Raw genomic sequence first — 17,097 nt, 5'->3', positions numbered from 1 at the left:
AGTAAGGCCGACCTGGCCGACCTGGCAGGAAGGACATGTCAAGCAGAAAGAGAAAGTGCACGTGGTCAGGGGTGGCTGAAGCGTGACGTGGTAGCAGAGTGGTGCCTGGGGGTGGAGTGTGGACGAACAGGCAGAGGCCTGAGAGGGAAGGGCCTTGAACACAACGCTGAGCAATTTGTGCTTCTCTTAATGGAAGTAAATTCAGAGTTAGTAAAAGCACTTAAAAATTGTAGTGTCCTAACCAGATCTACAATTTATAACAATAACACCATGGTGTGGAGGCGGATTGGCGGGGGAGAGCTTCCTACAAGGAGAGTAGACTGGAGGCCGTGATGGTCAGGTGAGCCATGGTGGGGGTCCAGCACAGGAACAGAGGAGAGAGGATGGATGTGAGAGATGCTTAGGAGACACATTTGACATCCCTTTCTGACTCCTGAATGTTAGGGATGTTATTGTTACTCCTTTTGCTCTGTAAAATTCCCAGTTCTTTTGAAGCCATTTTTTGGTCCTTATTAAATAAAATCTTTCTAAATCTACCATTATCTGTAGTCATATTGATATTTTATGTTTCTAAGTATAAGAGTATACTCTGTAAAAAGTACACATTTTTTCAAGGAGATGGCTTTCTTCAGTCGTCTCTTTTTTAATCTCCTGGTAACTTGAACAAAAGTAGCTATTCAACAAATATATTTTGAATTGAATCACAATACCCCATTCATAGTTGTCAGGCAACTTTTGAAATATAATGTAACAGACATAATTTTGCTTGAAAATATTGTGTTTTTTGAACTTTGTCTATTTTAAAAAACCAAACCAAACCAAACCCTTTTGATTAGCCTTAAAGGTGTCAGTCTTATTCTTTTGAGAGTGGATTTGAGTTTTAAAGATAAACAAAAGACGTTAATAATCGAGTCTTAGTTAATAAAATAATACTCTTAGTTCAAAACCAAGTTTTGAATGTAGTGTTTCTTTTCTTTTATTGTTTTTCAACTTTGAAGTGACATTAATAGTAGTAGTTTAGATGAAATGATGTATTTAAATGATAAAATGTTTTTATAATGATGTTTATAAGTATATTAAATACATGCCTTTGAAAATAATTTATTAACTTTGTGATGATAATTTATGTATGGAAATACATATTAGTAGACATATTTTATAAACATATCAATATATAAATACATTTCTCTGTTAGGTGAACGCTTAACCATCTACTTCACTCTATGCTAACACACCGCATTACCACACTGCACCAGAATATTCCATACCCTACCACAGTACAAGTGTACCCTACTGTACCTTACCATACTATGTCATACCATTCTATATATCAATGAGTAACTATAATATTGGTACCCTAGTAGTTTTGAGGTTGAAGATGATTCTGGTTTTGACATTAAGTTGAGATAGTTATTTATAAAATATCCGGATGTATGTGTATTGATTTCTGAAGTAGACCATACTCGGATTATCTTAATTATAACAAAGATATACAGTATAGTAAATTTGTATCATTTAATAGCCAGTTCAGGACCATGTATTACAACTAGTGTTATGTCTCTCTCTTTTTTTTTTTTCAATCTAGTAGAATTTACTTCCTCCTCTTTTCTATAACAATATCTTATTGAAGTGATTGAGCCTGTTGCTCTAATAAAGTAAAAATAAAGACCTAGTAATTTTAATAAAATATCATTTGACTGGTTCTTTCTTGACTTAGTGTCAGTTCTAGAGGAAATTGTGTATTCTTTCGGGAGGGATATACTCACAATGGAAAGTGTATAGAGGAAAGTGATTATGAATCTAAAACCACATCCTTAAGAACAATGAGAGAAACTGAATTTGTTTAATCCGGAGAGGAGGTGACTTAGAAAGCTATGGAAACTATTAAAACCCACTCATTTATTGTTAATAAAAATGTGGCAGGCATTATTCAAAGTACTTTGTGTATGTAAACTTCTAAAGTTCTTGCAGCAGCCCGTAAGGCAGATAGTACTTCCCCCACCCCCACCTCCCATTTTTTGGGTGATGAAACTGAGGCATAAGATACAGAGATTTTAAGGTCACGACTTAAATAATGGAGCCAGATTTTCACCCTATGCATCCAGAATCAGAATAGGCGCTTTTAAAGGCACATTGGTGCAACAGGTGTATATTGAACAGCTGTTGTATCTGAGGCGCTATGCTTGGAACTCTGGGTATCCGGAGATGAGTAGGTTATGGATCCTGCCTTCAAACTGCCTTGCATGTAGTTCAATTTAAAGGCCTATTATGTGGAAAGGAAATTATATCCATTCTGGATAGTAGACCTTCAAGAGATACAACGAAGACCAGAGATGAAATTTTGAGAATGTTCCTTTGGTCTTAATATAAGAAAGACATTTAATAAGACTCATTACATGCGGCATGAAGTTTTTATTTCTCAACGGAACTGCTTTTAATGGTCATATGGGCCGCTTTAGAAATGAATGTGGTCTTGGTCTTGAAAATGAGACACCGAGAATTCGACTTGTCCAAGGTCACACAGCTGTAGTGGGTGTCAGAACCTGTTTGAATAAATTGTAATTTGAGGACTGAAAGTTCTGGGAGGGTGGAAATCATGCCTGTCTTATTCATTGTGGTATTCTCAGCATGTAGCAAAATCCCCCGCATGTAGTTGATAGTCAAATTTTTGCTAAGAAAATGAAAAGTTATATGCAGCCAATTTATAGTTTGTGTTAATACAAATTATTGAGGTGAAAGGTTATAAGAAATTGTTTATTGATAATTACTCATATAGTCCTAGGTTTTAGAAATGTTTATTCATAAAAATTTTACTTACATTTTCTATTGTATAGCCAGTATTTCTTGACTTCCTGTACCTCAAGAGGACATTTAATAACACTCTTTAGCATTATAATGCTGAAACTAAAATCTTTTTCTTTTCATTGTTATTGCAGCTGCTCTTTTATGTCTACGTTTCATGTCTGACCTTTTTATGTTGTAGTCCAAGTAACTTTGAGCTCTTCTCAAGTTGTCCATGGTTGTATAAAAATCTTCTGGCTTCTTGTATAAGTAGAGCCTATTCATACAAAAAAGAGATTGCTACAGAAAATTCCTCCACTCTAGTAACTTCTTGCTACTTTATATTCAGTAGACATCCACACACATTCTTATTTATTTTATATTCAGTAATGAACTGTTTTAAAAAAAAGAAATGTTTATAAATTTCTTAAAGCTAATTGTTATTTCTTTGATAAGAAGCCATGGATTAGAAAAAGTACGTGTATATATATTGGGTTAATCATTCCTAATAAGTGACAATCTGTTCAGCCTAGATCTTTGTGAGAAAAACATTTATTTATGTGTTTATTTTTGGATGCAGGCTTCCCAGAAGAATCCACGGAAGACTGTGAATATCAACATAAGCTAAATATGGTTAAAAAACAATGTTTCAGGAATGATATTCACAAACTGGTCCTAGCAGCCGTGAACAGGGTATGTATCATCTACGTTTTCTGCCTTTATACTGTTAACAAGAATATGAAATCTGGGGAAGTAGGGAGGCTCTTTTTATCTGAAGTTTTCCCTATTCTGTTTACTGGGGTAGTAGGAGGTTGTATGTTTAGAGACACAAGATGGCAATAGGGGTGCAGGGGGTGAGGAGGTGTGCCATGCCAGCTAAGAGAAGGCTTAGGCAGGTTCTCTTGGTTTATGGGTAACATAAATCCACTGCAGCCTGCTCCATCAGAGAGAGAACTCCAGATGTGCAGCTGAGCCTCACGGGGGATGTCAGGAGCCACGGGCAGCTGTTTTCTCTGTCTGTGCTCCCGGCTGCTTGTCTTTCTTTTCTGGTCCCAGGCTGCAAGGTTCAGTCCATAAAGATGCGCAGGGCACAACGTGAAAGTCTTGTTTGATTCTCCGCTTGCTTTCTTTGCTCTCCTCAGAGATAACCTCTGAAATGGCTCAGTGTGCATTGCCTTTTCCCGTCTGTAGCTATTTACGTGTCTATGTATATTTGAAATAAGATAATTAGTATTAATTTACTAATTATAAATTACTAAATTACTAATTTCACGCATGAAGCATGAAAAGGGAGAAAGAGGAGACTCATGTTCATATTGTACAGTGCAAAAGGTACTGATGGAATTAAGATGGCTTGGAAGTTTAACATAAGATGAATTGGTTGTTTCTATGTGTGATCTCTCGGTATTTTCTGCTCAGTTCTGTTGTGAACCTGAAACTTCTCCAAAAGAATAGTCTATTAAAAAAAAAGATACAAGTGAAGATGTAAAGAATGATTAGGGTTACTGTTTCTTGATAGGGAGAGAGTAGTCAAAGTAGTTAATGGAAATGACTCCTTGTGATTTAGTCCACTTTGAAAAATGTCATGAATTAATTAGAGTAGCCTGCAGAGAGAGATCGCCTTCAAAAATTCAGTTTAAACGGAACTTTATAATGTAATTGCCTGTGATATATTTGAGTCCCTTGTGCTCAAACCTTAATATGATTCTTGAGTATAGCAATGGGTTGAATTTAATTCCAGGAATATTTGGTGAAAGTTAAGTATATGGAAGGAACGGAGTTAGGCACAGGGAAGACAAAAATGAGTATGCTTTGTACCCTTCTGCTCTCATAGTCTGGCAGCGGGAGTAACAGCCATCCATAAAACATAAAAAATGCATGAGGTTTTTCTGTTTTCAGCAATTATGAACTGCACTAGCTTTATGAACTTTAGTTTAGGAAAATAGTTGATTTCATTTATGGTGTATGTGTGAGTGAGAAAGAAGAGACACAGAAAAGCCTTATAGATGACTGTGGTTCTGGTTATCCCATCTTTCCTAAAGTTACTGAGTATGGGCTTGATAGAGTGGAAGGAGTCCAGAGTCAGGGGAGAAGGGCTGTGCTTGCTGCCGTCAGTCCTGTGATGCCAAGAAAATCACCCTGCTCCCAGGTCTTACTTTCTTACGCTGTATAATCTCAGAAGTGGTTGAGACTTTCCCATCCCTTCCTTTTTTTTTTTTCCAATGCCACATCTGAATAATGACACACAGCATCTCACTAAACAGTGAATTCATTTGGGGGCAAGGGGTTTAGGTCATGCGGAAACAAGAGGGACAATGTTTTATTTTAAAAACTCTCCCCTGTGCAATTCCCCTAATCTCTCACCATGGTTGAGAAAAATTGCTCTGAAAGAGGAATGTAAGTAATTTTTTTAGCTCTAAAATTCTGTGATCGCATATCTCACTCTGAATAAATGTTACAAGGCATCCGAGATTTTAGGTCCAAATACTGCAGACACAATGAAATGAATTACCATTAAATCAAGTCTGTTCTTGGAGAGCGGAATTCCAAATAAGATAGAATTTGAGATTTAACTAAGATTTCAAGGACTATGAAAAGTATTTATTAAAGTGAATCAATATTTGGATTGATTTTATATACATATGTAAAATTCCAGTAACACTCAGGCTGAAGTTAAATCTGTCTGAAATATTGACATTCCATTTATGCTTGATTCTTTTAGCTTTTCCACACATGAAACCTTTGAGTCACCTGTTCCAGAGAGATCTGTTTGCCCAGGGTGGTCTCGAGAACAAAATAGAAAATAGGGCTCTCAGCATTTTGGTCACATCTGCGCTTTTGTATGCAGTAACACTGTGGCTGTCTTCATCTGGGGAATTTCTGAAGTCAAACCAGTCTTCTGATTAAATGGACACTTGTGTGCCTCTCTAAAACCTTAACGCAAAATATACTCAGTTTAAATACTGAAGATATTTATTTCAATTGTAAATAATATATAGTGAAAGAAAGAGCCCATTTGCAAAAGCAACAACAGTAACAGCAACAAAAAGAGGTTACCTAGAAGCGGGGAGGGTATATAGCTCAGTGGTAGAGTGCGTGCTTAGCACGCCCGAAGTCCTGGGTTCAATCCCCACTCCCTCCATTAAATATATATAAATAAGTAAACCTGAACAAAACAAAACAAAACCAAACAAAACAAAAACCAAACAAGCAAAAAAGGAGTTGCGTAAGAGTAAAATACATAAAAGTGTACAGAACTACTCTAAAGAAAACTATGAAACTCAACTGAGGGTACAAAGAAAGCTGAAAACAGGAAAAATATATATATTCTGTTTTGATAAAATGATTTTTAAAACATGAAAATCGATCTATATTTATGAACCATTAACAAAAATAGCAATAGTATTTTCTGGAACTAGGTAAGCTAGTATAAAATTTTGAGAAAAATTAATTAAAATATTAATATATATGACTAACCAGGAGAATTTTGAAAAAAGGGGCTGATTAATATGGCCTAACGAATGGATTATCAAATGTATTATAAAGCTTGAGTGATTACAGTGGTGTTAACACTGACCCTGGAGGAGGTGGATCAGTGTCCCCAGGGATAATGGTGATTCAGGAAATAGACTCAAATGCAGATGTTCAGATTCCTGTGTGCTGCTTCCCAGTCCCTGGTGGGGGGAAGAGATTGCTCAGTAACTTGTGTTTGGAACAACTAATTCTCTGGCCGTTTGGAGAAGGCAAAGGAAGCTGCATATTAACCCTACTCGTTTAAAGATTAAATCTCATGTGGATGAGATTTGAAAGTAAAAACGAATTTGGTATATAAACATATGAAGAGGTTCTCAAGCATAATCATTACTAAAGAAATGTAAACTAAAAAGGGAAGAACCTCGCTGGAGGAAATTCGGTTATATTTCTCTAAATTAAAATGGACATGCTTTCTGACTGCCGTTCCACTGTCAAAATTTGTAATATACCTGTACAGGTACACAGTTATTTTTTAAGATAAGAATGTTTATTGTGGCATTATTTGCAGTAAGAAAAATGTGGTAATGAACTAAGTTTTTGCATGGTAATCATTAGTGTTGTTTGCCAGGTATTTTTCAGTTCTCTGCCTTCTGGTGATCCTGGGATCGTATTTACTGTCCCTTTTGTAGTTAGATTGCATCACGTGACTGGTTTTGGCCAAGGTATTGTTAAGTAGAGGTCACGTTTGTCATTTGGGGACCACACATTTAATTGCTGGTTAGGCACTGTGACCTGAGGCGACTGAGATGGTGGCTGCTGCGTTAGTGGATGTCCCGGAGTGACTGTGCTCAGAGCCCCCTCCTGACCTGTAACGTACATGAAACATGAGCAAGAACGGAACCTTTTCCTCTCTCCAGCCTGTGAAATTCTGAAGTTGTTACTGCAGCTTGATTTAGTCTGTCCTGACAATACAGTCCTTATCAATAGGTCCTAATTAAATAAGTTAAATTATTTCCAAATTATGTAGTTCTATGTAGGGATTAAAAATAACTAGGTGCGATTCCTAATGTGTTGCTGTGGAATTATCTCCAGTTTTCCATGAATCTGAATGTATCACCCACGTCCTCATTTTCTCCCCTCATATATGTTAGCATATTATGCATGCTTTTTGATGAAATTAGTGTATTTCCACCTACTTTGTGTCTTCTCCTTCCCTTGTATCACTCAATTAAAGCAGACTATATAGAGTTTACTCTTATATAGTTTTAACTGTACAACGTTTTCTGATTCTTAAGTGTTTGGGCCCTGAAATCAGGATACCTGGGTTTAAATCTGGCCTTACCACCTACTGATTAACATATTCTGGACAAGTTATTTAAAGTCTTGGTTTCATTGTCTATAAAAATGGAGATAATAAATGGCTTTCCACTTAGGGTTCTTATGAAGAATTTTATGAGATAATTGATGCCATGTACTCAGTACAATGCCTGGCACATAGGATGCAGTCAATAAATGCTAGTTAATGTTACTACTATTAGATTTAAAAGTATCTTTTGACCTCTGACTATAAAAGATGAGAAAATCGAAGTAGTCATACTGTTTTCCACTATTTCTACCTGTTTTCTCACCAAGTTTTGTTAAATAAATTAGTTCTACATTGACAGGGTTTAAACTATTCAGCTCTGTAACCCTACTTAGTGAGTTTGTTTTCACCTTGTTCCTAGAGTCACGTGGATTCAGTGTTCACTACAAAGTCCTTTATTAGAGTTTTCCCATTCATCATTTAGTTATCCGAATTTCTTTTAAAAAAATATTCACTTCCTGAATATTTTGTTGTTTTTTTCCTATATTTGGACTCTTGGAAAAACAGTTTGGTTGGTTGCAAAGTATTGGGGTTTTATTTTCTGTCTTTGAAAACTTTGTTGGCATTTCACAGTCTCCTAGTACTGAATGTTTTAGTGGAGAAGTCTGAGACCAGCTTGATTCTTTTCTCATTTTTAAATGACTTGATATTTTCACCTGGGTGCCCAAAAGATTCTTTTCTTGAAATCCACTTTGTTCGGATGTTATCTCAGTGTTAGTTCTGGACTATGGTCTCTTCTTTCTAGCTATACATTCAATCTGTTTTTCTTTTTTTTTTCTGGAAATTTTTTTTCTGAATTGCAATCAACTTAGCTGGCAGTGAGGAAGGAACCTGGGGTGGGCGTTTTCCCCTTGAGCTGGCAATCTCACTCATTAGAGAAACTATTTTAATTATTTATGTATTCTTCATAAAAACTTGGAAAATCATGGAGCATAGCTAATAGGTGGTTTCTAATTGTTCTTCTGTGGGCACTTTAAAAGATTTCTTGTGGACAACACTTGCCAGTCAATTAATTCTAATCCCTATTTGAATAGCAGTACAATAAATCACTGTTTTCAAGAGAGAACATTTGATAAATGAAAGAAATTTTGTTGTAGGCTTGTAAATATCACACACATATACGTATATGTGTGTATGTATGTATTTTTTCAAATTTATGAAACTGTCAGAAATCGAATAGTTTATTTGAGCTTCATCCCATGTACTAATGTGATACCCTGCATTCTGTTTTTGCATGGACAAATAAGAGATTTCCTGTTGCTAGTCATTTGTCCTCATCCAACTGCACTTGAAATAACGATTGGGGGAGCTCAAGCTAGCAGTGCCAGTACCTGAGTAGAAACTTGTTAGAGGTGATGGCATTAAGACAAGGGCAGGTACTTTATAAATATCAATTTGACTTAATTTTTAGCATAAAACATAAGCCTATGGATGCATTTTGAGCTTGGGAGTAAGATCAGCTGCATAACTTGTGGGGCCCATTACAAGATGAAAACACAGGACCCCTTGTCTAAAAATTATGAAAAGTTTCAAGGTGGTGGGAGCAGAGCATTAAACCAGAGATCTGTGTGACTGCATAGTGTGCACCCCTGAAGCTGGCCCTGCCTAGGAGGCAGGGATGTTTGTATTATTAATTAAACAGAAAGTTCAGAAAGACAATCTGAGTTTTCTTTTTTTCAGAAGATAATTAATGTTTAACTTCGAACATCTGAGTCTAAGATACTGATGTCCAGCACAGAGAATCATGGGCTCAGAGCTTCAGAGAGTTTAAGCTTGTGCTCTGAGTTACCTGCTCAAAGCTTTCTGTGTCTCACTTTTTTCATCAGTAATAGCGGGATAGTAATTATCTATAATCAAAGGGTTTTGTGAGGATTGAATGAGTTGATACATATCAGGTGCTTAAAAGAATGTCTGGCACATTGAAGATGCTACGTAGGTTTTGGCACCAGCCTTATGGTTGTTCTTATTGTTATGGTGACTTGAAGCCATGGTAGTGTATGAAATTCCATCCATGAAGAGAAGAGGTTTTTTTTTTGCTTTGAATAAAAGAAATTTTATTCTTTGTTTTGCACTAGAAAGGCCAGCATTGATCATTGATTCCAAATTACAGTCACCAACTTGTGTTGATTTTTAGTGTCACAGAAGTGGATCTCTAATCCTTGTTGTAGGACATCTCAATTCAAGATTTAGGTCTGGTTAGGAGTATGAACAAATTCCATCTAATTATGAAGGAGATAAATGTTGAAACATTGAGAGCCGTGTACTACAAGCACTGAGAATGACACTAGAGCAAAACGGAAGCAGTGACTTGATGACAGTGCTTAACTGTAATACAACTTAGCACACCACACTGTACCACCTGTTCCCAGGATACACGCGCTGTCTTCTTCCATCATCAGAGTCCAGCTGACTCCTCAACACAGACCTGCGCCAACATTCCGGCACTCAGCTTGAGGTCACTTGTAACTGCCAGTTTCTCTCTGACCTTAAAATCTAGTTGTGGGAAGAGTTTTAAGAGAAGTTCTTGGAACAAAGTCTGGAGTTGAAAGGCGCGATAGTAAAAGAGAGGAGTAGATGAATGGTTTTAAAGTTTGAGATAATGAGGGGCGTACTATGTCATGGAAATCACTGGAGGAAAAAGCAGCAATTGAGTCCTTCAAGGACTTTTTCCTTTGAATGGTTTTAATTCAGAGTGGTTAGGACAGAAGGCTGATTATATGAAATGAAGAGGCTGGGGAAAACGTGGAGGCAGTGGCTATAGACTTTTCTATTAATAAGTTTAGAAATGAAGGAAACGTGGTAGCTTAATGGAATGGAAGACCAATTTAGGGAAACTCTCTCCCAGTTAGGAGTTTTTCATTTCTGACGCGGGTGGATAGCCTGAACAGTGCCGTCGTTCAGTGCTTTTTACATGGATGGTGAGTTATTCCACCCTCTTCACAACCCTGCATTATTAGGATAATTTTAGAGGCAAGGAAACCGAGACAGACACTGCGCTAGCCCTCCAGCCTCGCTTTGCACCACTTTGAATTTCTAATACCTTCTGAATAAATAGCACTTCTCAGTCAATGTTATTTCATTCATTGTTCAGTGGTCCTCAGATTTGTGGAACTATTAAGTGATGGGACAGAATTTAAACCCAAATTTAATTGGTTCCAAAGCTGATCTACTTTTACTGCTTAGGGAGGTGGTAAGATGGAAATAATGGCAAGAAAACGTGCCAAAAGAGGCAGGGATATGAGTGTCTTGTTGAGATGACAGCTGAAATGATGTCCACGCCGAGCAGTTTGGGGGTGGAGGAGAAAGGACACAGGGTAAGAAGATGATGCTTCTCCCCGTAACCTGTACAAAGCAAGATGCTGAGCCAGGACACTTGAGAGGTATTGAGGGACTGGACTGGGACGTGAATGAAAATCTGTTCATTGACAGTATGGAGCTGAGAAGGCCGGAAGGTAGAAGGTTTTGGTTGAAAAGGCTACGTCAGAACTTGAGGTCTGGCTCGAGGCTATTTCAGCTGTATGGTGACCTTGCGGTGGGTCAGTCCGGGATTCAGAGTAAAGAGATCGTGAAACTCGTGTCTGTAAAAGCAAAAGTCCTCAGAAAGAGAGCTCTGTCATGTTGAAAACGGAAAGCTGTTAGTTGAGCATTCCCGTCACAGTGGAGAGCACAGTGGAGAAGCAGAGTCTTAAGAGTAAGGTACGTGTCGCAGACATCAAAAGAGGGGCAGTGTGACAGTGATTGTCACCTGGTTGGAAAGTGTGTTGTTGCCTGTTTTCTTCTCAGTGAGTAGGGTGGCCTAGAAACACAAGGGGCCCTATTAGACTACCTGTAAACAATGTCACATCACCTGGAGGAACTGAGATGGAAAGTTTGGAAGAGATGGTGATTAAGATTCCGGGCTTTTAAGGCAGACACATTTATATTCAAGTCCTAGGCCTGGCACTTGTTAGCTGTGTGACTTGAGCCCTTGTTCCCGCATCTTTAAAGTTTGATGAACCTACTGCCTGAGGCTGTTGAGGGGGGAATAAATGAGATAAGGCATATGAAACACACAGAGTAAAGAGGAAATTCTCACTTAGTATTTTCTATGATGAGAAGCAAGATTTCGTTTTTTTCTGGTTAAGAATTTAGGTTGTGGGAGCAGTTGTCCTTGATTTGGTGTCTTCTCAGCCGTTTTACAATCTGTGTGACTTTAGGAATAGTTTCTCAACCCCTCTAACCCTCGGTGAACTCAGCTTTTAATGGGAATCATATCAGTATGGATTTAATAAGATTGCCCTAAAAAGAAACTGCATGTAAAAGTAGTTAGCGCAGTGCCTGGCATGGAACAGGGACTCAATAAATATTACAGTTTTAGCTCTTAATCTTGGTAATAAATAGAAGTAATTAGTGCTGTAAGGCAGAATCAAGGATACTTATCTTTATTTAGACTAATTTATATTTTATCAGCTTATAACTGGCTTTAACTAAGGTGAGTATTAAGAACTCATTTTTAACAGCAAATATTCTTAATTGTCCTTTTGGCTCCAGTTCATTGGAAATCCTGGGATTCAGAAATGTGGATTAAAAGTAATTTCTTCTATAGCATGTTTTCCTGATGCATTAGAGGTGTTAACCCTGGAAGGTGCTGTTGATTCGGTGCTCCACACGCTGCAGATGTATCCGGATGACCAAGGTTGGTCCATTTGAATTCAGGATTTAGAATAGATTTTTAGCTGTTGGTTGGACATGTTTAAGTTTTTTCTTCAGTGTTGAGATTTAAAACAATAAATTCCATTTTTTTTTCTTTTATTTTTCTAGAAATTCAGTGTCTGGGTTTGAGTCTTATAGGATGCTTGATTACAAAGAAGAATTTATGCACAGGGACTGGGCATCTTTTGGCAAAAATTCTGATTTCCAGCTTACAACGATTTAAGGATATTGGTGAAGTACAGATTAAAGTAGGTGCATTATCTTGGAGGGAATTTGAGATCTTGCGCAGATTTTTCTTTCTGAGAAGCTGGTATAACTCCCACTTTGCACTAGTGGGTGTATTGTAGTTAATTGAAAACCATTTATCATTTTTGTGGTGTTTTAATTACAGTGGGTGAAGAAAATTGGATTGAATCTCAAAAGATCTTGTGTTTCATTACTAAATTTCTGAAGTTAATGTGTTTACTTGTCATTTGTCTTTTCCTTGAGAGAGCGGACGGTGTGCTAAAGCAGTTTTAGCTAACTGAGCTTTATTTGCTTAGATTTTAGATAAATGAAAGCTATAATTATTCCGAAGTTTGTCATTCTCTGTGTTTCATTGTGGGCTGCTTACCTAGTAATTTTGCCACTCAATTTCTTTTTCTTGCAGTGAAACAATATTTTAACCATTTTTCATCAAGCAAAATTTAAAATGTGATATTACTAACTGTCTATAAGGAATCCAAGGCATTGATTTAGGGATAATTCAGGAGGAAATAAGAAATGAATTGTTTCAGAGTTTTTTTTTTTTTTTTTTTTTAATGTTAGCAGAACAGTTTCTTTGAGTTTCTGCCTTGGTTGTAGTTTTTTAGTAATGGAGTTTACAACTTTCATAAACCACACTCAGCAGATATTTTCAGTGGAAGCACTGACCAGGAATAAGAATGTCCAGGTGCTAACCTTTGCACAGACATTACGAGTAAATGAGATAATGCATGTGCACTTTTAAATTATGAAGTGCTAAACACACAACATTTTTAGATTAAAAATCAATATGTTTTATAAATCCTTTTTTTGTAATGTACCTCCGTCTAGGCTGTTGAAAACCAAGGCAGAATTGATGGAAAGTAATCCTAGGGAAAGGAAATTTTATTCAGGTATGGAGCTTTCAGTTACTCAGTATTAATTCATCTAGGCATACCTTCTAGGATTTTTATAGTAGAGATTGTAAGCTATTGTGATCAGTGGGCTACATTTGGCCTGTCAACATATTTCATTTGGCCAGTTCAGTGTTACAAATTTTTGATTTGAATTATGTGCCTTTTACACAGTTGTATTACCTGCTTAGCTGCTGCATTTATTTGAGTTTGCAAGAACCTCTGCTCCAGAGGTGGGTGGACTGCATGTCCCTAGACCTGCATAGATTAAGACTACTTCTTTCATTAAATGATAGGAAAAATTTGTAGAAACTCAGCATCTTAGGGGTTCAAAATAATAGTTTTAACATTTAGATGATTTTGTTAATATGTTATTGAAAGATAATAAAAGTTTAAAAAGTTAAGCTGCTCTTTGGCGAGTTTATCCAACTAAATAATAGTGAAGTCAAAAATTCACTCGTTCTTTAAAACATCTCATGGATAGAGAGCCTAGACAACTCTGGGGGTGGTTCTGAAAAGTAACGGTGTGACTCATCAGTTCTTTCTAAATAATTTGCTTCAAGGATGTAAACCTCAGAGTGTCTTCGGAGTTTCCCTCAAATGCACTTAAGATGAATAAAAAAATCTAGGAGCTCACATTTGTCTCTTTGAGGTTAAAATTTCAGAAGATGACACAAAAGAGCTGGGGAGAATGCTAGGCTATCTAGAGATCCTGATAGCAATCTCATAATAAAAAATTCATTTCACTCACCGATTTGGGTTTGTAGCACCGCTGACACCACTGTTCTAGTCCCGATTAATACCTGGCTTTCAACCTGTGGGTATGGTTTCACGCAGGGGTCTTTAAAAACCAGATTTTGATGGATTAGGTATTTTTCCTGCTTCATTAGATGGTAGGTTGTTAACCAGCATTTTGTTCTCTGTGCATCTGCTTATTTCTTAGTAATGAGAGTAAGATGTTTTCATTGGATTGTTTCAAGGGCTGCCGCTTCAAAGTGCAAACCCAATAAATACGTCTACTTAGCTAAGTGAGCATCCCAAGTTTTAAGTACCATGTACCATCTCTCTTTTATGTTATTTATTTATTTATTCCTGTTTGTCCATCATTGCTTATATTATACTTGGTCACCCTTTCAGGGATTTCAGGCGATCTTTACGATACTGGAGTTGTCAGTGTCTTTTTCCAAGCTACTGCTGCAGCATTCCTTTGATTCAGTAATATTCCATCAGATGTCTTCCGGTGTCCTGGAACAAAAGGATCAGCAGGTACCGTGCGTTTCACCTGTATGCTCACTGTCATGTATTTAGCGGACTCTAATCCTCACTTTCCTTCTTTTTAGTTTCTAAGCCTCTGTTGCAAGTGCTTTGCAAAACTAGCTCTGGATGATGAATTAAAGAGCGTGATGCTCCAGAGGGCGTGTGATCAGAATAACAGCATCATGGTTGAATGCTTGCTTCTGTTGGGAGCAGACGCCAATCGAGCAAAAGAGGCAACCTCTTTAATTTGTCAGGTAAAAATATTCCAGGACCCGCTTTTGCCTGTTTTCTATTCTGGGACTCTGCCATTGTATAGCTCTCCCTTGCACCCCATTGTTCTTCACTGCAGAAGGTACCAGTTTATTGTGTAATTGCTTGTGATCCGGCATAGGAGTTCAGGTTCTCAGAATTTCAGAGGTGGGGGGACCCTTTAGGGATTGTCGTCTAGTCCTTCATTTTACTTCTGTACCTGCCTTGTTAAGTTGATAAATAGCTTTTCAAGTGTGTCTCTTACTGTGCATCTCCATGCAAATGGTTCTCCAGCCATACACCACACAACACACCTTTTATTTTGTTTTGATCATCTTTCTGCTGTTTTCTCTGTGTTTTCAGTTTCTCTGCCTAGAAAGTTCTCCCCTCAGGGCTGCTATGTGTGGCCTTGTAGGCTGTGTTCTGGACACTTGGGGTCACTGTTGGCCACTCCGCAGTTGTGTGGCCCTGACCTTCCTGCCTTTGCCCCTTTCCCCTCATGCACTCTGCAAACATCTGCCTGTTTCTTTGCTCCACCTACAGAAAATCGAACCAGAATTCATTTGCCTCATAAAGCCCTCCCCACACCCCCTGACCTTCATACACAATAAAGATTTCCTTCCTGTGTAAGTCCATGACAATTTATGTACACCTCTTGTATGTTTGTGAGTTATATGAAAGCAGACGTGTTCATCTTTGTATCATTTAGAATATTTAACACACTGCTTTATATACAGTATCAATTCAATAAGTATTTAAAATTTTTAATTTTATTTAATTTTTTTTTATTGAGGTAGAGTCAGTTTACAATGTTGTGTCAATTTCTGGTGTACAGCACAATTCTTCAGTCATACATGAACAAGCATATATTCATTTTCATTTTCTTTTTCACTGTAAGCCACTACAAGATGTTGAATATATTTCCCTGTGCTATACAGTATAAACTTGTTTATCTATTTTATATATACCAGTCAGTATGTGCAAATCTCAAACTCCCAGTCTGTCCTTTCCCACCTGCCTCCCCTCTGGCAACCACAAGTCTGTATTCTATGTTTGTGAGTCTGTTTCTGTTTTATATATGAATTCATCTATCTTTTTTTGTTTTAGATTCCACATGTGAGTGATGTCATATGGTATTTTTCTTTCTCTTTCTGGCTTACTTCACTTAGAGTGACATTCCTCAGGGCCATCCATGTTGCTGCAAATGGCATTATTTTATCATTTTTATGGCTGAATAGTATTCCATTGTATAAATACACCACAGCTTCTCTGTCCAGTCATATGTGGGTGCACATTTAGGTTGTTTCCATGTCTTGGTATTGTAAATAGTGCTGCTATGAACATTGGGTGCAGGTGTCTTTTTGAATTAGGGTTCCTTCTGGATATATGATCAGGAGTCAGATTGCTGGGTCATATGGTAAGTCTATTTTTAGTCTTTTGAGGACTCTCCATACTGTTTTCCACAATGGCTGCACTAAAATAGGTATTTATTCAAGTTCGTTATATGTTGCTTCAAGTTTGTCTTCGTTGTATAAATTTTAGAGTTCATAATACATCCAGGTAGCACCATGTGTATTTTCTAGATATTTAATGATATTTCCAACAGAGCAATTATGTAGTGATTTAATATATACTAAGTAACCAGCAGAGTGCTATGTTTTCCAATAATTTACTTTTAAATCTTCACTTTATTTAATTTCCCACTCACCTATGGATTCAAATCAATTTGTCAGCTGTAAGATTAAGTTAGTACTAATTAGCAATCTACATAAAGAGAAACTGAACCTGTAACTCATTTTCATGCACAGTTAATTTATGCATTAAAACCAAATGCATAATCAAATTATTTAAATTTAGTCAAATTTCATTTAAGCAAGCAACAGTAAAAATAGTTGCTTCTCTGTTATTAAAGGTAATTAAATTATTTTCCTCAATAATTTAGTATGATTTTATTGAATATCTTCTGTGTGGTCTTCAGATCATTGCATTAATGTAACTTGGATATGCCAAAGAACTGAAAAGAAACTTCCCCTTCAGATTTTTCCTAGGGAAACAATGTACCTAAAAGCACTGGAGTACACTTACTCCCCTTTCCCCACAAGGAGTGCTTTCTGGTTTTCTCTCAATTTATCCAAATCTTTCTAT

The 17,097-nt window shown here is 37.0% G+C and overlaps 1 protein-coding gene across 2 annotated transcripts in view; it reads left to right on the top strand.

Annotated features, from left to right (window-relative positions):
- LRRK2 (leucine rich repeat kinase 2) overlaps nucleotides 1-17,097 on the top strand; it is a 135,512-nt gene that overhangs the window by 32,929 nt on the left and 85,486 nt on the right. For both annotated transcript variants that reach the window (XM_074375025.1, XM_010970532.3), the window contains exons 14-18: nucleotides 3,362-3,474; nucleotides 12,149-12,293; nucleotides 12,419-12,558; nucleotides 14,584-14,712; nucleotides 14,787-14,957. In XM_074375025.1, the coding sequence (XP_074231126.1) occupies nucleotides 3,362-3,474; nucleotides 12,149-12,293; nucleotides 12,419-12,558; nucleotides 14,584-14,712; nucleotides 14,787-14,957 (698 nt within the window). The remainder of the gene's footprint in view (nucleotides 1-3,361; nucleotides 3,475-12,148; nucleotides 12,294-12,418; nucleotides 12,559-14,583; nucleotides 14,713-14,786; nucleotides 14,958-17,097) is intronic.

This window comes from Camelus bactrianus, chromosome 12, assembly GCF_048773025.1.
Source record: "Camelus bactrianus isolate YW-2024 breed Bactrian camel chromosome 12, ASM4877302v1, whole genome shotgun sequence".
In the NCBI taxonomy this organism is placed as follows: Eukaryota; Metazoa; Chordata; class Mammalia; order Artiodactyla; family Camelidae; genus Camelus; species Camelus bactrianus.
Note: the sequence above shows the minus strand (reverse complement) of the source record. Positions and strands in the feature narration are given on the sequence as shown.